Below are 25,257 nucleotides of genomic sequence, written 5' to 3'. Positions count from 1 at the left end.
AGAAAAATTCAGAAACAGCATACCAATGTACACATAAGATAAATAAGCTTATGTGGAACAATAAGTGTTCCATTCTGAGAAATACCTTGGTTGGTATCCTGATGTCTGATGTTATTGGTAGTTCTCAAACTCTTCCCCAATTCTGCTTCCATCTAAATTTGTCTATTGTTAAATAATCTATCAGTCCATTTTTATCTATCATCTATATATCTGTCTTTATCAATCATTCATCTGTAATCTGTCTGTGCCATTTGTCATAAGAGACAGAAGGGCATAGCCGTGGAAACTCAAAGGAGTTACCTCCATGCGAATGGACAGTGGTGATGGTGATCTGTGAGGTGGTGATGTATAGAAAGAAAAACTAGAAGAGAGCATGCCCTAAGTCAGGGACCTTGTCCAGCAGGCACTCTGGCCTTGTTACACTGTGCTTGAATATGAAAAAAATCAAAATAGTGCTGACATTCTGTATCTTCTGGGTGTGAGAAAACTTAGAGTAGATAAGATGACTCTGCCATTTCAGTCTTTTGTATTTCCACATTTTAAAGCTCAATTTTAATTATGTAGAATTATTTTTCCAGCCCGTGTTAAACTAGACCATGGATTGGCAGACTTTTTCTGTAAATTGCCAGATACACACTGTCAGTTCTGAAAGCATTGTGGTCTTTGTTGCGGCCAATCTGCTCTGCTGTTTTATTATGAAAGCAGCCATAGATAATTTATAATGAATGAGTGTGCTATGCCTTTCTTCCAATAAGGCTTTAGAAAAGCAGCCTGTGGGGTAGAGTTTACCCTTCAGGAAACCAGAGCATTGGCTAAACTGGAACCTGAAAAAAAAATCACATCAACTCAGCCGCATGGTAATAATATTTGAAGTATTATTTCAACATTTTCATTTACTTAAAAATTTGTTTAGCTCTTTTGCCAAATTCCATTTGCAGGTGAGTGATATAAATGACTACCACGTGCCATTAACATCACCTAAACAGTGTAAAACAAGCACAGTAGAAGGAATTGGAGTGATATAAACCCCTTGCTATAATAGTTATAGTTGATAAATTATATTTCAAAATTGAACCTATTTCTTCCAAATTTCATCTATATAAAGTTCCAGGGAATTCCAAAATCTTGCCTGCCTTCTTATCCCAGTTAACAGGATTGTCTCTGAGCAGCCGTGGTGGTATCCATCCTCCGTGGACCATAAATTGAGCCTATTTTGACATCATTTGAGCAGTTGTAGTTGTTTCACCACATCAGAGTGAGATTACTACATGTCAGAGCTATTCTTTAACTCAGCTTGTAAAAGCATGATAGCATCAACAGTATATATAGCAAACGAATGCCATCTTTAATCCAATTAAAGGGTTTTTACCATTTGCTCTTGTTTGTTGATGCTATCTGCATTTCAGTAAAGGTGAGGTAAAAAGAATGAATAAACTGCCAAGTTAAAATTAAATTTGGGCAATTTCTCTTTTGCAGCAATGTATGTATATTTACTGAAAACATGTATGCCAAATTTAGTGTTGAAAGGCTCATTCAAATCAATTGGGAAAGCATGTAAATGAACAATTCATAAAAGAAAAGCATTGCAAATGGCCAAGAGTATAGAAAATGTGCTCAATCTTATCAGTCATTATAATGAAATAATGAAATTTGTGTACATATGAAATATATACTTAAAATATATATAAAAACAATTATTTGCCTTTTTTCACCTATCAGATTAACAGATACATGTGTTAACAAGGTGGGGAGAATTTACAACTCCTGATGTGTTAAAATCTTTAAGGAAGGTAGTAGAAAATATATATAAAATGGAAATTAGCACTTTTGACCAACAATTTTGGTTTTAGATATTTACCTATAAGGATATAATAGGAGGTGTTCAAAGATGCATGTAAACTTAAGGGTACTCAGTGTAGTGTTAATTATAATTGTAAAATAGTAAATAACATTTTTGTCAAATCATAATGGTAGAAAAATTAGTGATGGCACATTTAATCAATTGGATTATATTCAGTTATGAATACGGTGATGCATGTTCAAATTAATTGATATAAAAATCCAACAACTTCAGCAGTTTATTTGCCAGTTATTGAGTACCAACTGTGTTCAACATTGTTATTTCTATTCATTTGAAATGATAAATGTATGTGCTTGTTGTGATATGGTCAATAAAACCAGTTTTATAGGAAGAATACTCTCAAAATACAGCGAGTTCTGGTCATTATTGTTGCATTTTTGTGTGTGTGTGTTTTGAATACATATGTGTATTTCAATTAAATACAGCATTTATTGAATTTTTATCACATGTACCACATGTTCAGATCAACACTTTACATGAATTATCGTAATGCTTGTAATAACAGATGGATTAACGAATTTGTCTTTTTAAAAGATAAGTAAATTGAGGTTGAGTTTGAATTTGTGTAATTCATCCTATTATATAGAAGTTAAATAAACCTATCCTAGGATGTCACAACCTTTGGAAGATAATAATTAAAAATGCTTATGATTTGTTAAACCCATTGAGCAAAATCATGTTTTGTGGAAGAACTCACATTTCAGAAGTCATATTCATTCTCCTTTTGTCTTTAAGGCCAGAGACATGATAATTATTAAGTGCAGCTTGTCAGGACAGAAAGTGTAACTGTTGGTGTATTGTAGGAACAGGAGAGAAACATGAATAGGAAATTGTCTTTTGGAAATTCTTATAGTATAAACCTTTAAGGAGTTAATTCTGGAAATATGGGGTGCCTTTGCTCAGAATGTGGAACAATGTTTCCCGGCAGAAACCATATTATACACAAAGCTCTGAGACATCATGGAGGCACAGATGAAAGTCCAAAGAGAAATGTCCAGTAGAAAGAGGATCACTAAATGGAAAAAGCTAACTTTGGAATAGAGCTGGTGACAGGCAGTATGATGACGTAAATACTGCCAATAGCAGGAAAAAGGTCCATGGTAATCTCTGAGTGAAGAAAAAACTGCCAAGTGATCTAGATTTGAAGGTCACAACGTCTTGTTGGGGTAGTTTTCCAGTGTAATTTATGATCATATGGTCTAGATTCTACAAAATCTCCCCCATTCAACAAAATCTATAATTAGTTCTCTTTTTACATTTTCTTCATTCATTTTAACCCTTTTCTAAAGATGGCACTTAGTGTCTTGTGAATGCAGTCCCTTAGCAGTTCTCAGCTAGTAGCTGAAACTTTGGTTAAAATGGTATAAGCATGAGGGATTGTGACATAAATTTTGCTTTGCTATGGCAGTTTTTGAAATATGTTTAGAATTTTGACTATTTGTCATGTAAGGAATGCACAGTGCCATTCTAACTTTGTATTTTTATATTCTGGTATTTGGGGGGTTGGAAATTGACTATATGAGATTCTTGCAGCTGGGTCTCAGACATGTTGAGAAGGCTGAAGAAGGAAAAGTACAGAAGGAGAAAGCAGGGATGGGGACGCTGCATCCCTCAAATAGGATACCACTGGACACTGAGCAGTGAACAGCCTCGGGTTTTGTCGGACACCATTTTGGAATATTTGGACACAGTTTCTTGAAGGATGAGAGACCTAATCAATGGTAATAAGATGTTTAAAATATTATTAATATGAATGAATGCTTAGGCAGGGTTGACAGTTCAGCTCTTCTGTACAGTAGATAGCGTTAACAAGGAAATGACAGGATTTGGAAAATCAGTATTTGGAAATAATCATAATTGTTTCAGCCAGGAATCATCAAATGATGCTAAAACTTGGAGAAAATTTTAAGAGAAATAGGACACTTAGATAGTGAGCAATTTGAGGTCCTTATCAGTTACAAAGGGAAAGTAGTAGCTTCCTGATGGACAAAATGGTTGATGCACCTGAATTAAAGAGGTGAAAGTTAATACCACCAGTAGTGGGAACATCAGGCAGCACTGGTAGGATGCACTGAGAAGAACACAGTCTCATTTCTGTGGTATTACTGACTAAAGTGTATAAACCTGAGTCTACCCATGAGGAAACATCAGTCTCAAATTGACTGACATTCTGCTTTTAGTATTCAAACATACTAATTTCACTGAGGAAATAGTCCAGATTATTTCCGACTAAACGAGAATGGAATATAACATTGATTCAGGATGTCTGTAAAAGGACATGGAAAGTTGGCAAAGTTTGAAGACTGGCCAGATTATAATGTTATGTGATTATTAATTGCCAATGTTATATAATTGCCTGAGGTTGTATATCAGAAAATTCTTGTTTTTGAGAAATTAAAACAATTTAAAGGATAAAAGGATAATGTCATAGCTGTAATTTTCAAAGCACTTAGATAAAATAATATACATGTTTCAAAAAATGAGAAAAGAAATGAAACAGGTGTTATAAGATGTTACCTAATAGGGAATCCAGGTAAAAGTTATCCAGGAATTATGGATAGTCTTGTATCTGTTCAGTAGATCTGGAATTAGTTGATGAAAATAATGCAAAAGAACATGTCAAAAGGAATGGTTTGAGCATATGGCTTTGAGCATACATAAATGCTCAGGAAACATGAAAATGTGGAATAAATGCATGAGTACTGTAATACCAGCAGGCCTTGTAGATACCTGCATTTGAAGCATTTATATTAGAAGGAATCCTTTTTACCCAGAATTTTTTCACTTAGCCTAATGTTTTCAAGGTTTGGCCATGTTGTAGCATGTATCAGATCTCCATTTTCTTTGATGGAGAAGTGATATTCTATTGTATAAATATCACATTTTGCTTATCCACTCATCAGTTTTTGGCTATTATGACTAATCCCGCTAGCAATATTTATGTGGAGGTTTTTGTGTGTTTATGTATTCAATTCTCTTATACATGAGAATATAGTAACTATGTTTATTTGACGTTTTGAGGTCCTGTCTGTAAGATAATTTTTGCTAGGTTTGAAGGCAGATAATAGTCTATGCAAAATGAATATTCTGTTGAATATTGATGTGAACTATTATGTAAAAAAAAATACATTGAAATAGTAAGTATACAGGTTACATCTTGGTTTTTGTATTCAACAAGCAGTTTTATGTTTTATTTTTCAGGAACTCTCCCATACTGAATTAAGGCTGGGATATTAGAGAAAAGAAAAAACATGAAACTCACTGGTGTTTTATGGCACTTTGAGTTCCCCAGTTTACCTTCAAACATTTCGCCTTCTACGTTCTCCTCTACCCTATCAGTGCATCCCTCTGAGATTCTTAATTCTTTGGTTGTGTAAAGATGGACTATGCTCACTCCATCTTACTTCTCTTAGGTCTTACAGTGGCAGTGCCCTATTACATTTTGTTCTTTTCTATGATTTCCATTTATTTTATGAAATTTTTCATCTACGTTTTCTATTCTTGCCATCTTAATTTCTATGTAACGTTTTGAAATAGATTCCAAAGTTTATATATATATATATATAGAGAGAGAGAGAGAGAGAGAGAGACAGAGACAGAGTTCTACTTCACTATTGAAGTAGATTCCTAAAGTTTTTTATCTCTTCTAGAATATTGGTTTCACAACAGCCCTATCGTGTGTATTTAATTTTACCCACCACAGGGCATTTTCAGGGAGTCTTTATTTGGCGGAATAAAACTAGAATCTCTGATTCAAAGAGAAAATTGCTCACAGGCATGAGCCACTGCGCCTGGCCGGTTTTTACTATTTAAAGAATGAAGAATTTTAGCAGTGTGGGGTGACTCATGCCTGTAATCCCAGCACTTTGGGAGGCTGAGGTGGGCAGATCACTTGAGGCCAGGAGTTCAAGACCAGCCTGGCCAACATGATGAAACCCCATCTCTACTAAAAATACAAAAATTAGCCAGGCGTGATGGCACATGCCTGTAGTCCTAGCTACTTGGAAAGCTTAGGCAGAAGAATCGCTTGAACCAGAGACACGGAGGCTGCAATGAGCCTAGACTGCACCACTGCACTCTAGCCTGGGCGACAGAGCGAGACTCCATCTCAAAAATAAAGAAGAATTGGAGGAGGAAATAAATGGATAAATGGCAAAGGTGACAAAGGACCAAAGATCTGTGACTTGTGGAAAGATGGCTCTATGGTAATTATTACAGAAACAATGTTTGTATCTTATTTTTTAGTGAATTTTGTATATTCTCTAATCTGATTTACTTTTGTTTTTAATAGTTTGCTGCAGGTCTAGAAGATGTTACAGAATTTCAAGCAAGAGAGGTGAGCAGCTACTGTGGTGATTTCGAAATTGTTTATGTGTGTTGTGGCCAGTGATGTCAGAATTTCAGGATCTGAGAATTCATGATTTCAGAGGCTCAAAGGAGAATATTTTTATAATAGATTTTTTTTGCTATGTGAATATCCCTACTTTGTTCAGGGAATCTCATTATTTGTTCCCTTTTTGGAAGAAAGGGATTTTGTTTTTTGGTAGTAACCTGAATAAATTGGGGGAAGTATTGATGTATTTCCTTTTCTCTCCATTTATTTGTTGGATGAAAATAATCTTCTAGTGAAATTCACTGTGTTCAATATTTATTTTTTAAAGAATAGAGGTGGGGTCATGCCGTGTTGCCCAGGCTGCCCTTGAACTCCTGGGCTCAAGCAATCATCTTGCCTCAACCTCCTGAGTAGCTGCGACTATAGGCATGTGCTGCCATGCCTGGCTTAAATATTGATTTAAAGATTTTTATCTGGCACATTCTGATCACAGATGTTTCTACTTACATTTGTCATGTAATCACAGTATATATTTATTTTGCTACCTCGCTTACTCCTAAAAATTTTAGTTCATTGAATTGGTCTTAATTGGACTTAAAATTTTTTTTCCCTGGCCGGGCACCTTGGCTCACGCTTGTAATCCCAGCACTTTGGGACACCAAGGCGGGTGAATCACCTGAGGTCAGGAGTTCGAGACTAGCCTGACCAACATGGAGAAACCCCGTCTCTGCTGATAATACAAAATTAGCCAGGCGTGGTGGCACATGCCTGTAATTCCAGCTACTCAGAAGACTGAGGCAGGAGAATCGCTTGAACCTGGGAGGCAGAGGTTGCGGTGAGCCGAGATCATGCCATTGCACTCCAGCCTGGGCAACAAGTGCAAAACTCTGTCTCAAAAAAAAAAAAAAAAAAAAAATTTCCCAATAGATTTTAATCTAATTTTATTGGAACAATTCAGTCATATGTTTTTTCATGCTATGTATATGAGAGTTCCATCATTCAGATACTAAACAAATGTCTACATTTACTGTTCTCACTGATGATGCATTAGATAACCATGCACAAAATAAGCCTGGCTGTGGAAATGCTTATTTGTTGGGAGGGTGCTTGTTTGGATCGATGATGAGAATAATTGTCTGAGGATGCTGAGGGACTCATTCCAGATGTCAATCTGAGGTCCAGATGTGCAGCCCTCCACTAGGACAAATAAGACTCTCAGAGCCTGGCTCTATTTGGGGATCCCTCAGTGACAACAGAGTACCCCTGTGAGCATGCCTTTTCTATCTCTCCTGAGAGGGCAGTAGCATCCTGTCTTAGGAGTCAGTATGCTCTTTAGTATGCTTACTGACCCAAGACTCACTTTATTTTGTTCATTTTGAGCAGAGAATTGTAGATAGATACATATATGGGAAATATGTTCTTGATTAACAAATGAAAAAGTTTCAGTCAAGAAAGGTCAAGCAACTGTGATGTGTAGTGAAGGAAGGGAACACTGCCTGCCTATATTAAATATTGACAAAGGAACCAATTTTAGTGCCATGTTATTTTTACTGTTGAGTATTTTCTGAGACCATGTCTTTTTCTTCTATTTTGTTTTGCTGAGGTAGAGGAGGGCTGGCATGAGGTCCTCCACTTCAGAAAATAGGGGTGAGTAGTTAAACCAACATCCTTTGGAATTCGTATACATCATGTGTTCCATGTCACATCCTGAGGTCTTTTTGTTGATTTTTTAGTGGCTTACTGGATAATATCTAAATAATGTATCTTTTACTTTGGTGAGTCTCTCCACCTTCATTTCTGAATCATTGTCCTTTACATTTTTATTCCATTTGAATTTTGCATGAAATGACAAATGTAGAATTTTGCCCAATTGATTTATTTGGGAAGACAGGGTCTCTCTCTGTTACCCAGGCTGGAGTACAGTGGCCCAGTCATAGCTTACTTCAGCTCTTCACTCGGTAGCCCTGAACTCCTGGGCTCAAATGATCTTCCACACTCAGCCTCCCAAGTAGGTAGGAATAGAGGTATGTGTCACCACACATAGCTAATTTTTTAATTTTTTGTTTCGTGGAGATAGGATCTTACTATTTTGCAAAGGCTGGTCTTGAACTACTGGGCTCAAGCAACCCTCTTGCTTTGGCTTCCCAAAGTGCTAGGATTACAGGCAGGAGCCACCATGCCTGGCATCATTACGGATATTGGTCTGTGATTCACTTTTTTGATGATGTCTTTTGTTTCGATTAAAAATTAGGGTAATAGACTCATGGAATAAGTTGGGAAATGTTTTCTGCTCTCCTGTTTTTTTTTGAAGAGTTGGTAAATGATCCATGTTATTTCTTTAATGATTTGGTAGAATTCATCAGAGAAATGATTTGTGTAGGATTTTATTTGAGTAGCTTATTCAATCTCTTGTTAAAGGTGACTTTGATTTCTGTTTTTCCTTCTTGTGACAGTTCCTGTAATTTATGTATTTCTAGGTATTTGCCCCTTTAATCTAGGTTATCTAATTTGTTGACATACCTTATTTCTATAAGGGTGTTAGTAATAGTCTGATTTTCATTCCAGATTTTATGAAAATTGGGTCTTCTGTTTTCAGTATTGTAGGTATTGTTATGTCAATTTTTTAAGAGACAGAGTCTTGCTGTTTATGCTGGCCTTGAACTTCTGAGCCTAAGCAGTCCTGCTGCCTCTGCATCTTGAGTAGCTGGGAATACAGGAACACACCACCACACCTGGCCTGTTACTAGACAAACAAAAAATTTCAGTGAACCAGCTTTTGATATTTTTATTTTTTCTTCTCTATGCTTTGTTTTATTTATTGGCATTTTATTCTTATTTCTTTCATTCTACTTGATTTAACTTTGCTTTGTTCTTCTCTTTTCTTAAGGTAAAAGTTTAGATTGATTTGAGATTTTCCTTTATTTAATATGGACATTTATGGCTATAAATTTCTCAAAGAACTCGTTTAGCTACACAGACATTTTCTTTTGTTGTATTTTGTTTCCTTTCATTTCAAACTATTTTATAAATTTTCTTCTTTCCATGACCCAAGGATTCTTAGTAATGTGTTAATTTCCATGCATTGTGAATTCCCCCCAATTTTTTTCATTTATTTCTGATTTGATTCTATTGTGGTTGAACAACATACTTTTCTGATTTCTTTACTTTCAGATTTGTTGAGATGTGTGTGGTCTAATATCTACCTTGGACACTGTTCCATGTGCACTTGAAAATAATATATTTTCTACTGGTTAGATTGTTCCATAGATGGATGTTAGATGTAACTGCTTTACTGTGTTTTTTGCTTCTGTTTCCTTGATCTTCTGTCTCATTGTTACATTCATCATTGAAAGTGAGGTATTGAAATTTTCAGTTATTATAACATTGATTTTGCCTTCCATTCTGTCATATCATTTTTTAATTTAATTTCGAGGCCATGTTGTTAGATGCACATATCTTTATTATTGTTACATCCTCCTGATGGATTGACAGTTTTATCATCATGAAATGTCCTTCTTTGTCTTTACCAACAATTTTTATCTTGAAATTTATTTAGCTTGATAATTGTAGTTTTTATCTGACTTAGAGCCCCTAAACTCTCTTTGGTTACTGTGTGCAGTTTGTCTTTTCCTTTCATTCTTTTCCTATCTACCTGTTTTTAATTCAAAACAAAATCTTTGAGACAGGATCTCACTCTCACCAATGCTGAAGTGCAATGGCATGATCATAGCTCACTGCAACCTGAAACTCCTGTATTTAAGCATTTCTTCCACCTCAGCCTCCGAGTAGCTGGGACTACAGGTCCACACCACGACACCTGGCTAAGTTTTTTGTATTTTTTTTCTTGTAGAGATGAAATCTTGCTATGTTGCCTAGGGTGGTTATTTTCTAATTGAGTTAGATTTGTAAAGACTCACCTTCCAAATAAACTCACATTTATAGTTTCCATGTGGACATATCTTTTATATTTATTTATTTTTTAAGACAGAGTCTTGCTCTTTCACCCAGGCTAGAGTGCAGTGGAGTGATCTTGGCTCACTGCAATCTCCAGCTCCTAGGTTCAAGCGAGTCTCCTGCATAGCTTCCGAGTTGCTGGTATTACAGGCTCACACCACCACGCCCAGCTAATTTTTTGTATTTTTGATAGAGATGGGGTTTCGTCATGTTGGCCAGGCTGATCTCGAACTCTTAACCTCAAGTGATCTGCCCGTCTCCACCTCCCAGAATGCTGGAATTACAGGTGTGAACCACCGTGCCCCGTTAGATATGTTTTTTTTTTTTTCGGTGGGGGTGGGGTTACTGTTGAACGAACTCACAGTGGTTTTCAAGAAACTGGTCTATTTCATTACAGTTACCAAATTTGTGATTATAGAGTTTTTCTTTTTTTTTTTTTTTTTTGAGATGGAGTCTCACTCTGTCGCCCAGGCTGGAGTGCAGTGGCGCGATCTCGGCTCACTGCAAGCTCCACTTCCCGGGTTCACGCCATTCTCCTGCCTCAGCCTCCTGAGTAGCTGGGACTACAGGCGCCCGCCACCGCGCCCGGCTAATTTTTTGTATTTTTTAATAGAGACGGAGTTTCACCATGGTCTCGATCTCCTGACCTTGTGATCCTCCCACCTTGGCCTCCCAAAGTGCTGAGATTACAGGCGTGAGCCACCGTGCCCGGCCTATAGAGTTTTTCATATTATTTTTCTATTGTCTTTTTAGTATCCAGGTGATCAGTAGCAGTGAGCCCTCTTCCATTTGTGTTATTGTAAATCTGTGTCTTCTCTCTTTTATTATTTATTTATTTATTTTGAGATAGGGTCTTTCGCTGTCACCTAGGCTGGAGTGCGGTGGCATGATCTCGGCTCGGCTCAGTGCAGCCTCTGCCTCCCGAGTTCAAGTGATTATCCTGCCTCAGCTTCCCGAGTAGCTGGGAATACAGGCGTGCACCACTATGCCCAGCTAAATTTTTTTTTTTTCTAGTTTTAGTAAAGATGGGCTTTCCCTATGTTGGCTAGGCTAGTCTTGAACTCCTGGCCTCAAGTGATCTACCTACCTTGGCCTCCCAAAGTGCTCAGATTAGAGGTGTAAGGCACTGCACCCAGCCTTCTTCTTATTCTTGATTTACCTGCCTACACCTATTAGTTTCATTAATCTTTTTAAATAATCTGCTTTTGGTTTCATTGTGTTTCATTTTCTGGCTGTTCATTTCATTTGATTGTGCTTGAATTTTATGATTTATTTTCTCTTCTTTGCTTATGTTTTTTTCTTCTTTCTCTGGTTTTCTGATGTGGAAGATTATATTATTGACTTAGATCTTTTTTTTTTTTAATTTGTTTTTTTGATATGGTTTCTCACTCTGTCACCCAAACTGGAGTGCAGTGGCACAGTCTTGGCTCACTGCAACCTCCAGCTCCCAGGTTCAGGCGAGTCTCCTGCCTCAGCCTCCCGAGTAGCTGGGACTACAGGCCCATGCCAGCACACCCAGCTAATTTTTGTATAGAGATGGGGTTTCACCATATTGTCCACGCTGATCTTGAACTCCTGACCCCGTCATCTGCCCGCCTTGGCCTCCCAAAGTGCTGGGATTATAGGTGTGAGCCACCACATCTGGCTGACTTAGATCTTATTTTCTAATGTATACATTTAGTGCTACAAATTTTCATTTAAGCACTACTTTTGCTGCATCCCAGTTTTGATAAGTTTTTTTTCACTCTCATTTATTTAAATGTATTTCTTCATTTGTCTTGAGATAACCTCTTTAAACTATGTATTAGCTGTGAGTTGTTAAATCTCCAATTATGTGGTATTTTCCAGCTGTTTTTCAGTTATAGATTTCTAGTGTAGTTTGATTCCATTGTGAACTGAGAGCATATTTTATATTTTTTCTGTTCTTTCAAATTTGTCAGTGTGTGTCTTATGGCCCAGAGGTGATCTTTCTTGGTAATATTTCATGGTGAGCTTGAGGGTAACATGTATTCTGTTGTCGGTGGATGGACTGTTCTGAAAATGTCAAATTAAGTTAACTGATAATGCTATTCAAGTTAACTATCCCCTTACTGATTTTCTGACTGCTTCATCTATTGGCACTCATCTATTTTGGGGACTCAAAAAAGGCTATGGAGCTCTCAAATTATAATGGTGGACTTATCTATTTTTCCTTCTAGTTCTATCAGTTTTCCGCTCAGAGTTGTTGATGCTGTTTTGTTAAAGATAATTATTTCTTCTTCAAGAATTGGGGCCGGGCACGGTGGCTTATGTCTGTAATCCCAGCACTTTGGGAAGCTGAGGCGGGTGGATCTCTGATGCCAACAGTTCAAGACCAGCCTGTCCAACATGGTGAAAGCCTGTCTCTACTAAAAATACAAAATACAAAACGTCCCATCATGCAGCCAACTTGATGGCACTATCACTCTCCCTCTCCCCTTCCCTCTCTCCTCCCCCTCCCCCTCTCCTCCCCCTCCCTCTCCCCTCCCCCTCCCTCTCCCCTTCCCTCTCCCCTTCCCCTCCCTCTCCCCTTCCCTCTCCCCTTCCCTCTCCCCTTCCCCTCTCCTCCCCCTCCCTCTCCCCTCCCCCTCCCTCTCCCCTCCCTCTCCCCTCCCTCTCCCCTTCCCTCTCCCTTCCCCCTCCCTCTCCCCCTCCCTCTCCCCTCCCTCTCCCCCTCCCTCTCCCTCTCCCCCTCCCTCTCCCCCTCTCTCTCCCCCTCCCCCTCCCTCTCCCCCTCCCTCTCCCTCTCCCCCTCCCTCTCCCCCCTCTCTCCCCCTCCCCCTCCCTCTCCCCCTCCCTCTCCCTCTCCCCCTCCCTCTCCCTCTCCCCCTCCCTCCCCCTCCCTCTCCCCCTCCCGTTCCCCCTCCCTCTCCCCTCCCCCTCCCCCTCCCTCTCCCCTCCCCCTCTGCCCTTCCCTCCCCTCTGTCCTTCCCCTCTCCCTCCCCGTCTGCCCTCCCCCTCTGCCCTTCCCTCTCCCCTTCCCGTCCCCTGCCTCTCCCCTCCCCCTCCCTCTCCCCTTCTCTCTCCCCTTCCCTCTCACCTCCCCCTCCCTCTCCCCTTCCCTCTCACCTCCCCTCCCTCTCCCCTTCCCTCTCCCCTCCCCTTCCCTCTCCCCTCCCCTCTCACCCCCCTCTGCCCTTCCTTCTCCCCTCCCTGTCCCCTGCCTCTCCCCTCCCCCTCTGCCTTTCCCTCTCCCCCCGCCTCTCCCCTCCCTCTCCCCTCCCTCTCCCCCTGCCTCTCCCGTCCCTCTCCCCCCGCCTCTCCCCTCCCTCCCCCCTCCCTCTCCCCTCCCTCTCCCCTCCCTCCCCCCACCCTCCCTCTCCCCTCCCTCTCCCCTCCCTCTCCCCCCCACCCTCCCTCTCCCCTCCCTCTCCCCCCCACCCTCCCTCTCCCCTCCCTCTCCCCCCACCCTCCCTCTCCCCTCCCTCTCCCCTCTCCCCCCACCCTCCCTCTCCCCTCTCCCCCCACCCTCCCTCTCCCCTCTCCCCTCCCTCTCCCCACACCCTCTCCCCTCCCTCTCCCCACACCCTCTCCCCTCCCTCTCCCCACACCCTCTCCCCTCCCTCTCCCCACACCCTCTCCCCCTCCCTCTCCCCTTCCCTCCCCCTCCCCTCCCCCTCCCCCTCCCTCTCCCCCTCCTTTCCTCCCTTTGTCTCCTCCCCTCCCCTCCCCTTCCTTCCTTCCTTCCTTCCTTCCTTCCTTCCTTCCTTCCTTCCTTCCTTCCTTCCTTTCTTTTTTGAAACAAATCTTGCTGTGTTGCTCAGCATGGAAAGCATTGCCAAAATCATGGCTCACTGCAGCCTCAACTTCCCAGGTGCTAGAGAGCCTCCCACCTCATGCTCTTGGGACTACAGGTACATGCCAACACATCTAGCTAATTGTTTTTTAATTTTTTTTTTGGTAGAGACGGGGGGGTCTCACTGTGTTGCGCAGGCTGATTTCAAACTCATAAGCTCAAGGAATCTTCAAACCATGGCCCCCGAAAGTGTTGACATTTTAGGCATGAGTTACCATGCCCATCCTGCATATGAAAGCCTTGTGAGATATATGATATGCAAATATTTCTCTCATTTTGTGCGTTTCCTCTTTTGTTCTGTTGATTGTTTACTTTCGTGTACAAACGTTTTAGGTTTGATGTAGTCTTTCTTACGTATTTTTGCTTTTGTTGGTTATACTTTTAGTGTCATATTCAAAAAATGATTGACAAAAACAAGGAGGGTTTCCATGTATTTTCTTCTAGTTTTACAATGTCAAGATGTATCTTTAAATACTTTATTTATTTTGAGTTGATTTTTGTGTATGTTGTGAGGTAAGGATACAGTTTCCTTTGTTTTTTTTTTTAAATTTGTGGATATCCAGTATGCCATATATGATTAGTTAGAGAAACCATGCTCTGAGCACCCATGTCAAAGATACATTGAGTGGAGTACATGGATTTATTTCTGCATTCTTCATTCTTTTCCATTACATTATATCTGGTTTTTGCCAGTATTCTAGTATTTTTAATTACTATAGCTTTGTTATATAGTTGGAAATCATTTTGGGTCTCTTGTGGATCCAGATAAATTGTACGATTTTTTTCTCTATTTGTGGAAAAATGTGATTGTGATTTTGATGGGGATTGTACTGAATCAGTAGATAACTTTGGGTAGTGTGGTATTTTGACAATATTAATTAGTCCTGGTGGTGGTGTTGAGGCGGTGTTCACCTGAGGGCATTGGGGTGAGTGATAGTGCTGTCAAGTTGGCTCCATGATGGGACGTTGCCTGGGAGGTCAGTGCATAAAAATCCTGTGGATGTGATCAGGGCAAGGGTGATGAAAGGTGATGTGTCCTGTCTGCTTCGTCCTTGTAGGGATCATCCTGTAATAAAAGGAGGCATTAACTTCGGATGTCCTGAGGGCATGGTGCAGGCACCAGGCCTGAGTGGAGGGGAAGAAGCTCATGTCTTGAGGTGCCTTGGCTATATGGGGAAGACTGCCCCTTGGCTTGATGCCGAGATTCAGACTGACGGGCTGACTGTTGTGATGGCACTCTCCAGTGCTAGTGGTGGTTGGTTTTCGGCTAAGTACACCTCACCTGGGAGAGTGGCCAGAGACAATGTCAGTTCCAGACATCAGCAGCCCCAGGAGGAGAAGCGTGTTCTCGCGCCAGGAGTGGTGGCTGTTAGGCGAGGGACCTCAGACCTATGTCTGCATGGCCTGACGTCAGAGATCACATCCTACTGATTGAAGACCTTGTTCTTGAGCTGTCGGGTTGCCGCAGGGTCAGGCCTGGAGGCTGCAGCCTATGATGGCCCTTTGCAGTGTTCGGAAACATATGTGCACCCCAGGGAGGGACACACACACACACATACACACATACAATGAAACAACACACAGACTCAAAATAACACACACACACACACACAGTCTCTCTCACACACACACACGAGCCCACAGAAAAAGGCAAATAGACACAGAAGCAGGCGTGTGCAGTAGTTCTGGCCACACATACTCCCTAGGTGTCCACAGAATGACATGGGTAAGGTATATTCATAAAGTTGGAGATCAATCATGGAGGCCAAGGACAAGCAGTTGCACTAGTTGACCTGTGCGAGAGAATGGCATGGAAGTGGTGAGCAGTGTACCTGGGCCTGTTCTCAAGTGTATATTTGATGTCTTTACGATTCCCTGGAGAAGTTGCCTTGGGAGGCCCACCGCCTGCTCGCAAGGAAGATGGTTGATTCTTCTGAGCAATGGAGGCCCTGCAGAGTCCTGCAGTCACTGTGGCCTGGTGTCCATGGTGCACCCAATGCTGGTGGATGGCTTAATATGGTAAGCGTTTCTCTGCTCCACGTGCTGAATGAGGGTGGCTTTTGGATGTCCTAGACCTTCAAGGAGCTGTTTCTCAGCAGCAAATGGCATGACGAGTTCCACTCCTAGAGTGAATGGTCTGTGCCCATTGCTCAGTGATGTGGCTCAGGCTTCCCCAGCATGCTGAATGTCTTTAAGGTCATCGACTCACTCCTTCCCGGCCTGTGGTGTCAAACGTCCTGCCCCTTTGAACGTGCTTGGATCGATGATGAGTCCCCTATAAAAACATTCCTTGGAAAAGCTGAACAAAATGAGTGAGAACTCATACCGTCGTTCTCATCGGATCTGAGGTCCAGCACGTTGCCTCCCCCGGGGACTGTAGGAGTGAGGGGCAGCTTCCACTGGTTCCCATAGGTTCCACCACCCAGGGCATCCGCAGACAAAAGTCTCATGTCACAGGCACATTAGGAACATTCCCTCTGTGTGAGGTACATGGGTGGGAGAGTCATGGGGCATTCGGCCGCTCTGTGATGGCGTGGTGGCCGTGGAAGCAGGCAGCAATGTTGCCAGCATAGGGGAGTGTGCTGCTGGTGAGCTCCCAGAAGGAAGACCCAGACTTCACAGTGGTCATCTCAGTGCGGAAGACCTGGTGTCTGTTTTCATGTGGAGGAGAGCCCGAGGCCCAGACCTCAGGCAGACCTTGGTCTTGATTTTTGATTAGTTGAGAACAGGGGAGTGCCAAGGTGATAGGGGAGAGTGCAGAGCAGTGTCTTGGCAGACAGTGAAAGCCTCTTCAGCCCACCCTGCAGCATCGGTCACAGGAGCCCCCCTGGAAGGGATTTCTTTGCCTCCTGAGCTGTGAGATGCCTGTGGTGCAATGGTGGAGTCTTGAGCAGGAAGGTACTCCAGAGAAAGGTGATAGAGGGCTCACAGGGACACGAGTGTCATTAGCAGACTTGGGCTGTCTTTTGGCGGTGATGGACTTTCCATGGATTTTTCTGGTGGATGACAGGTTGGCTGGCAGAGGTCTTTGAGGCCAGATCATAGGGAGCATGAAGATTAAGTTGGTGTCTGTGGCCCTGGATCACTTCCAGCCTTCCCAGGAGAGTAATGGGCTCCTCTGTTGTACAAATCTCCCTATAAATTGTCTCTTGGCCCGCCATCGTTGGGCAGCTCCACCTGCTGCAGCTCATGTGAGCAAATACTGCTCTGGATCCTCTTTCCTGCTTGTAAAGCAGCTTCCGTCCTGAAGGTCCGGAGTGAATATGCCCTGCCCTGCCTCTGGCCCAAGTCTCTGCCGTGGGCACTGGTCACACTTGGGGCTATCCAAGGAGGTCTGTGCATTCCATGCAACGCGTGTGCAATCCCAGGGGTGCTGCCACAGAGTCCTTTGACTTGGGATGCCTTGCACCTCTGCATGTTGGCAATATTTAAGTGTTGGACTCCACTACACCCTAGGGGTCATGAACTGTTTTGGCTCCTTTAACTGGTTTGAAGTCTCAGTGCAGCCAGGACAGCCATGCCATGTTGAAGGGCATGCGGATGACTTAGGAATGTTGGAAAGGATGGGTGGTTCTGAGCTCGCAGCTCACTCACTAGCTGCCTGCATGTAGACCCAGTGGTGGTGCTCAGGCAGTGTTGACTTTCAGGCATTGCGGCAGGCAGTAGTGCAGTCAAGTTGGTGGCATGATAGGATGTTGCCTCAGAGGTCAGTACAGGGTAGCCCTGTGCGTGTGTCCGATGCAAGGAAAATGAAAGACAGTGTGTCCTGTCTGCCTGGTCCTTGGGACATCGGTTGGGGGACGTCCTGTTGGAAAAGCAGCCATTCCCTTTGTATGTCCATAGGGCATGGTGCAGGCACATGGACTGAGTGCAGGGAGGAAGCCCGTGTCTTGAGGTCCTTTGGCTAGGTTGGGAAGACCACCTCTGACCTTGACGCCGAGTTTCAGACCGATGTGCTGGCCATTGCAAAGTCGCCCTCCAGCGCAGGTTGTGATTGGTTTTCCACCATGTATGCCTCACCTGAGAGGGCTGCTAGAGACAGTGTCTGCTCAGGACATCAGATGTCCCGTGAGGAGGAGCATGTATTCACACCAGGGGAGGTGGCTGGTAGGCGAGCCACCTCAGGCCTATATGTCCACATGACTTCCATGTCAAAATTTACATCCTACTGATTGAAGTCCTTCAGCTGTCGGGTTGGTGGGTTGTCAGGCCAGGAGGCTGCAGACTATGACTGCCTATTGCTGTGTTGGGAAACACATGTGTCAGGAACACATGTGGTGAGGGAGACACACACACATACATTCATATACACACATACATTCATATACACACACACACACGCACACAGGCATGCCGAACCACAGGCAAATACACGTAGCAATGGGCGTGTGTGACCACACATGCTTTTAGTTATCCACAGAGTAACACGTGTAAAGTATCGTGGAAGCCAGGGGAATAACAGGTGTGCACGCTACCCCACAGGAAAGAGTGGGATTGAAGTGTTGACTAGTGGACCTGGGCCCATTTCTCAAGTGTGTTATTTGATTTCTTTACACTTCTCAGAGGCAATTGCTGTGGGAGGCGTGGTGTAACTGCTGGAAGGAAGACACTCCATTCCTCTGAGCAATGAAGGCCACATGGAGTCCTGGATTTTATGTGGTCCTGGCATCCATGATGCACCACGTGCTGGCAGGTGACTCAGGACGGTAAGCATTTCTCTGCCCTGCATGCCGAGTGAGGGTGTCTTTCGGATTTCCAAGACGCACAAGGAGCAGGTTCTTGGCTAACCACTAATGGCATGGTGACTTCCTCTCCTAGAGTGGATGATCTGCACTCATTGCTCAGTGGCACGGCTTTATGGGGGCCGAAGGTCTTTAACGTCATTGGCTCACCCACTGCTCGGCCTGTGGTGTCAAACGTCCTGCCTCTTCAAATGTGCTTGGATCGATGATGAGTCCCCTATAAAAACATTCCTTGGAAAAGCTGAACAAAATGAGTGAGAACTCATACCGTCGTTCTCATCGGATCTGAGGTCCAGCACATTGGCTTCCCCAGGGACTGTAGGAGCCAGGGGCAGCTTCCACTGATTCCCATATGTTCCACCACCCAGGGCATCCACAGGCCAAAGGCTCCCATCACACAGAGGTTAGGAACATTCCCTTTGTGTGAGGTACACAGGTGGGAGAGTCCTGGGGGGAGCGACTGCTCTGTGGTGGTGCGGTAGCTGTGGAAGGGATGGAAATATTGCAGGCCTAGGGTAGTGTGCACCTCATGTTGGCTTGTTGAGCTCTTCGGAAGGGAGACCTGGACCTCATGGCGGGCATCTCTCAGCAGAGGACTGAGTCCTTGTTTTGTTGCCAGGGAGAGCACAAGGCCCACGTCTCAGGCAGATGTTGGTCCTGATTTTTGGTTTGCTGAGGACAAGGGAGTGTCAAGGATGATAGGGGACAGTGTATTAACAAAGGGTGTTGTGACAGATAGCCAAAGCTGCTTTGGCCCTCCACCCAGCATCCGGTCATGGAGGCCCCCCAGCAGGGATTTCTTCATCCCCTGAACCGTGAGATGCCCCTGGTGCCACGGTGGAAGCCTGGAGTGGAAGGTACCCCACAGAGGAGGCGGTGGGGGGCTCATGTGGACATGTGTGTCATCAGCATTGTTGGGCTGTTGTTCAGCAGTGATGGGCTTTCCATTTACTTCTCTAGTGGATGACAAGTTGGCCAGCAGCAATCTTAGAGGATAGGTCCCAGGGAATATGAGGGTCAGACTCGTGCCCCTGGCCCTCAGTCACTTCTCATCTTCCTGACATTGTAGTGGGTCCACCATTGTGCACATCTTCCTGGAAATGGTCTCTTGGCTTGCCATTGCCGGGCAGCCCCACCTGCTGCAGCTCGTGTGAGCAAGTATGGCTCTGGATCGTCTTTCCCACTTTGAAAGCAGCTTCTATCCTGAAGGCGTCCAGAGGGTATGTGCCCTGGCCCTGGCCCAGAACTCTTCTGTGGGCATCGGTCACACATGGGGCTATCCATGGAGATCGGGTACATTCCAGGCAACATGTATACCATTCCAGGGGCCTGCCATAGAGAGTTCCTTGACTTGGGATGCCCCTGCACCTCCCGTGTTGGTAATGTTCCAGTGTTGCATTCTGCTACACCCTAAGGGTGATGAAGCATTTCAGCTCCCTCAAACAGTTTGAGGTCACAGTGCAGCCAGGACACCCATATCATATTGAGGGGCCCATGACTGCATTAGAAATGTTGGAAGGGATTAGTGGTTCTGCAGATTGCACCTTATGAGTAGCCGTGTACATGTAGATCTGGTGATGGTGCTGAGGTAGTGTAGAGTTGCAGGAGTTGGGGTGGGTGGTAGTGCAGTCAAGTTGGCTGCATGATGGGATGTTGCCTCAGAGTTTAAGCCCTGTGGATGTAACCAATGCAAGGACAATGGAAGGCAGTGTGTCGTGTCAGCCTGGTCCTTGGGTGGGGACGTCCTGTTGGAGAGCAGCCATTCCCTTCGAGTGTCCTGAAGGCGCAGTGCAGGCATGTGGACTGAGTGGAAGGGAGGAAGCCCGCATCTTGAGATCCTTTGGCTAGGTTGGGAAGATTGGCTCTGGCCTGATGCCATTTTCAGACTGATGGGTTCGTCATTGAGAAGGCGCCCTCAAGTGCTGGTTGTGGTTGGTTTTTCGTCACATGAGCCTCACCTGGGAGTGTGGCCAGAGACAGTGTCAGGTCACAACATCAGGTGCCCCATGAGGAGGAGAGTGTGCTTACTCCAGGGGTGGTGGCTGGTAGGTGAGGGACCTCAGGCCTATGTCCTCATGGCCCCAAAGTCAAAGTTTGCATCCTACTGATTGAAGACCTTGGTTTTGAGCCTTTGGGTTGCAGGGGCTTCAGGTCTGGAGGCTGTAGACTGTGACTTCCTGTTGCGGTGTGGGAAACACATGTGCATGCGGGAAACACGCTCACACTATCACACACACAGTCATGTACAGCCACAGGCAAATAGACGCAGCAACAGGTACATGTGGTCATTCTGGCCACACATGCTTCCTAAGTGTCTAGAAAGTGACACTGTCAGGTATGTTTATAAAGATGGAGGTCCATCATGGAGGCCAAGGAGAAGTGGGCATGTGAGTTGCTCTGTGGAAAAGGGTGGCGTTGAAGCGACCAGTGAACCTGGACCCATTTCTCAAGCGTGCATTTGATTTCTTTACACTTCTCAGGGGCAGTTATCATGGGACACCCGCCGTATGCTGGCAATGAACATGGTCAGTTCTTCTCAGCCACAAAGGCCCCCAAAGTCCTGGAGCTGGTGTGGCTTAGCATCCACGGTGCGCCCCCTGCTGGTGGATGGCTCAGGACGGTAAGCATTCCTCTGCCCCACGTGCTGAGTGGGGGTGGGATTTCCGAGACCTGAAAGGAGCTGTTTCTCAGCAGGCCACTGATGGCATGGTGAGTTCCACTCCTAAAGTGAACGGTCTGTGCATGTTGTTCAGTGGTGTGGCTCTGGCTTCCCCAGGGGGGCCGAAGATTTTTAAGGTCATCAGTTTGCCCACTGCCCAGCCTGTGGTGTCAAACGTCCTGCCCCTTTGAATGTGCTTGGATCGATGATGAGTCCCCTATAAAAACATTCCTTGGAAAAGCTGAACAAAATGAGTGAGAACTCATACCGTCGTTCTCATCGGATCTGAGGTCCAGCACGTTGCCTCCCCCGGGGACTGTAGGAGCGAGGGACAACTTCCACTGGTTCCCATAGGTTCTACCACCCAGGGCGTCCACGGATGAAAGTCTCACATCACAGGCACAGTAGGAACATTCCGTCTGTGTGAGGAACACGAGTAGAAGAGTCATGGGGGAATCGGCTGCTCTGTGATGTCATGGTGGCTGTAGAAGTGGGTAGAATTGCAGACCTAGGATCATGTGCAACTGATCTTGGCTTGGTGAGCTCCCAGGAAGGGAGACCCTGACCTCCCGATGGGCGTCTCTACGCAGAGGACTGGGTCTTTGTTTTTATGCCAAGGAGAGCAAAAGGCCCAGACCTCAGACAGACCTTGGTCTCGATTTTCAGTTAGGAGAGGGGAGTGCCAAAGTGATGGGGGACAATGGAGAGCAATGGGTGTTGTGGCAGACAGCCAAAGCCTCTTTGGCCCTCCCCCTAGTGCTGGTTACAGGGACCCCCCGGCAGGGATTTCTTTGCCTCCTGAGCCATGAGTTGCCCATGGTGTGGTGGCTGAGCCTGGGCAGGACAGTACCTCAGAGCAAAGGTGGTAGAGGGCTCACATGGACATGTGTGTCATCAGTGTTCTTGGGCTGTCATTTGGCAGTGATGGGCTTTCCATGGATTTCTCTTGTGGATGACAGGTCAGCCCATGGTGTTTTCAAGGGCAGATCCAAGGAGCATGAGGGTCGAGCTGTATCCCGTTGCCCTGGGTCACTTCCAGTCTTCTTGGGAGAGTAGAGGGCTCCACCGTTGTGCGCATCTTCCTGGAAATGGTCTCTTGGCCCACCATTGCCATGCAGCCCTACACGCTGCAGCTCGTGTGATGAAATAACTGCTGTGGATCTTACTTCCCGCTTTGAAAGCAACTTCCATCCCGAAGACTTTCAGAGGGAACGTGCCCTGGCCCTGGCCCTTGCTCGGAACTCTCCTGTGGGATTCCGTCACACTTGGAGCTGTCCATGGAGGTCCATGTGCATTCCAAACAATGCGTATTTAATCCCAGGTGCCTTCCATGGAGGGTCCCTTGACTTGAGATGCTTCCACTCCTCTGCACGTTGGTGATACTCAAGTGTTGAATTTAGCTATGCCTTAGGCGTGATGAAGTGTTTCAACCCCATTAGTCTCAGTGCAGCCAGAACAGTCATGCCATGTTGAAGGGCATTCCAATGGCTTAGGAAAGTTGGGAAGGATTGGTCATTCTGTGGCTCGCAGCTCACTTAGTAGCCATGTGCATATAGACTTGGTGGTGGTTGTCAGACGGTGTTGACTAGCAGGTGTTGGGGAGGATGGTACTGCATCCAAGGTGGCTGCGTGGTGGGATGTTGCCTTGGAGGTCAGTGCAAGGAAGGCCTTTGAATGTGATCAATGCAAGGATGATGGAAGGCCATGTGTCCTGTCTGCCTGGTCCTTGGCGCGTTAGGCAGGGACGTCCTGTGGGAAAAGCAGCCATTCCCTTCAGGTGTCCTGAGGAGCATGATGCCGGTACATTGAGTGAAGGAGAGGAAGCCCATGTCTTGAGGTCGTTTGCCTAGATTGGGCAGACTGCCTCTGGCCTTGATGTCGAGTTTCAGAGTCACATCCTGACCGTTGCAAAGGCATGCTCCAGTGCTGGTTGTGATTGGTTTTGTGCCAGGTGCACCTTTCCTGGGAGTGCTGCCAGAGATGGTGTCTGGTCAGGACATCAGATGCCCTGTGAGGAGGAGCTTGTGCTCAGGCTAGGGGTGGTGGCTGTTATGTGAGGGACCTTGGGCCTATGTCTGCATGGCCCAAGGTCAGAGTTTACATCCTGTTGATTGAAGGTCTTGGTCTTGAATTGTCCGGTTGATGGGGGCTCAGGCCTGGAGGCCACAGACTCTGACTGCATGTTGCCATGTTGGTAAACTCATGTGTTGGAAAACACATGTGCATGAGAGAGACACACACACACACACACACACATGCATGCACATAGCCACTGAGCAATAGGTGTGTGTGGTCATTCTGGCGCCACACACAGCTCCGAAGTGTTTGCAGAGTGCCACTAGTAAGGTACAATCATGGAAACAGAGGTCACTCATGGAGGCCAACAGAAGGAAGACGTGCAAGTTGCCACGCATGAACGAATGGCACTGAAGTTTTGACCAGTGGAACTGGGCCTGTTTCTCAAGTGTGTATTTTATTTGTTTACACTTCTCAGGGGCAGTTGCCATGGGAGGCCCACCGCCTGCTGGAAGGAAGATGGTCAATTCTTTTGAGCCACAAAGGCCCTGCAGAGTCCTGGAGTCAGTGTGGCCTGGCTTCCTGGGTGCACCTTGTGCTGGTGGATTGCTCAGGACGGTAAGCATTTCTCTGCCCCATGTGCTGAGTGAGGGTGTCTTTTGGATTTCCAAGACCCACCATGAGCTGTTTCTCACAAGGCCACTAATGGCATGGTGTCAAACATCCTGCCTCTTCAAATGTGCTTGGATCGATGATGAGTCCCCCCAAAAAACATTCCTTGGAAAAGCTGAACAAAATGAGTGAGAACTCATACCGTCGTCCTCATCGGAACTGAGGTCCAGCACTTGCCTCTAGCAGAGACTATTGGAGTGAGGGACAGCTTCCACTGGTCCCTGTAGGTTCCACCACCCAGGCCGTCTGCAAGTAAATGTCTCCCATTACACACACATTAGGAACATTCCCTTTGTGTGAGGTACACAATTAGGAGAGTTGTGGAGGGACTGGCTGCTGTGTGATGGCGTGGCGGCTGTGGAAGCGGACAGAAAAATCGCAGGCCTAGAGGAGTGTGTGGCAGACCTGGGCCTGGTGAGCTGCCAGGAGGGGAGACCTGGACCTTGTGTCAGCCATCCTCACACACAGGAGAGGGTCCTGGTCCCCCTACTATGGAGAGCATGAGGTCCTAGCCTTAGGCAGACTTTGATCTTGCTTTTCAGTTAGCTGAGGACAGGGGAGTGCCAAGGGTGATGGGGGAGAGTGCAGAGCAATGGGTGTTGCAGCAGATGACCAAAGCCTCTTTGACCCTCCCCCCAGCATTGGTCTCAGGGTCACCCCAGCATGGATTTCTTTGCCTCCTGAACTGTGAGATGCTGGTGGTGTTGTGGAGACCTGGGTAGGACGTATTCTCTGGTATTCCAGAGAAAAGGTGGTAGGGGGCTCACGTGGACAGGTGTGTGTCATCAGTGGTCTTGGGCTGTTTGTGTGCTGGACTTTCTGTGTATTTCTCTGATGGGTGACAGATTGGGCAGCAGGGGTCTTCAAGGAAAGTTGCCAGGTGTGTGAGGTTTGGGCTGCTGCCTGTGGCCCTGGGTCACTCCAATCTTCCTGGCAGAGTTATGGGCTCCACCGTTGTGTACATCTTCCTGGAAATGGTCTCTTGGCCTGCCATTGCCAGGCGCCCCACTTGCTGCAGCTCGTGTGAGCAAATGCTGCTCTTAATTCTTTTTTTCACTTTGAAAGCAGCATCCGTCCCAAAGGCGTCCAGAGGGAATGTGCCCTGGCCCAGGCTGAGTACCATCCTGTGGTCTCCAGTCACGTGTGGGCCTGTCCATGGAGGTCCGTGTCCATTCCGGGCAATGCGTGTGCAGTCCCAGGGGTGTT

General features: G+C 45.4%; 1 protein-coding gene and 5 non-coding genes across 55 annotated transcripts in view; all 6 read left to right on the top strand.

Moving 5' to 3' along the window:
* Window positions 1–7,303: 7,303 nt before the first annotated feature.
* The window catches only part of LOC106996620 (uncharacterized), an 86,954-nt gene continuing 69,000 nt past the window's right edge, over window positions 7,304–25,257 (top strand). For 49 of the 50 annotated variants that reach the window (XM_077939004.1, XM_077939003.1, XM_077939002.1 and 46 more), the window contains exons 1-5: window positions 7,304–7,459; window positions 15,021–15,981; window positions 18,526–18,668; window positions 21,185–21,324; window positions 23,858–23,997. In XM_077939004.1, coding sequence (XP_077795130.1) covers window positions 21,312–21,324; window positions 23,858–23,997 — 153 coding nt within the window. In that variant the 5' untranslated portion in view covers window positions 7,304–7,459; window positions 15,021–15,981; window positions 18,526–18,668; window positions 21,185–21,311. Of the gene's footprint in view, window positions 7,460–15,020; window positions 15,982–18,525; window positions 18,669–19,797; window positions 19,925–21,184; window positions 21,325–23,857; window positions 23,998–25,257 lie in introns of those variants that run through there. The other variant, XM_077938954.1, reaches the window with a different exon arrangement.
* On the top strand, window positions 7,308–7,374 carry LOC114680069 (small nucleolar RNA SNORD109A). The gene has a single exon (XR_003732139.1). It is a non-coding gene; the product is annotated as a small nucleolar RNA SNORD109A (small nucleolar RNA).
* On the top strand, window positions 16,220–16,314 carry LOC114679937 (small nucleolar RNA SNORD116). The gene has a single exon (XR_003732027.1). It is a non-coding gene; the product is annotated as a small nucleolar RNA SNORD116 (small nucleolar RNA).
* On the top strand, window positions 18,904–18,998 carry LOC114679936 (small nucleolar RNA SNORD116). The gene has a single exon (XR_003732026.1). It is a non-coding gene; the product is annotated as a small nucleolar RNA SNORD116 (small nucleolar RNA).
* LOC114679935 (small nucleolar RNA SNORD116) lies at window positions 21,563–21,657 on the top strand. The gene has a single exon (XR_003732025.1). It is a non-coding gene; the product is annotated as a small nucleolar RNA SNORD116 (small nucleolar RNA).
* On the top strand, window positions 24,125–24,219 carry LOC114679929 (small nucleolar RNA SNORD116). The gene has a single exon (XR_003732019.2). It is a non-coding gene; the product is annotated as a small nucleolar RNA SNORD116 (small nucleolar RNA).

Source organism: Macaca mulatta, chromosome 7 (assembly GCF_049350105.2).
Source record: "Macaca mulatta isolate MMU2019108-1 chromosome 7, T2T-MMU8v2.0, whole genome shotgun sequence".
Lineage (NCBI taxonomy): Eukaryota > Metazoa > Chordata > Mammalia > Primates > Cercopithecidae > Macaca > Macaca mulatta.
The sequence above is the reverse complement of the archived record's forward strand: the minus strand, read 5'-3'. Positions and strand labels throughout refer to the sequence as shown.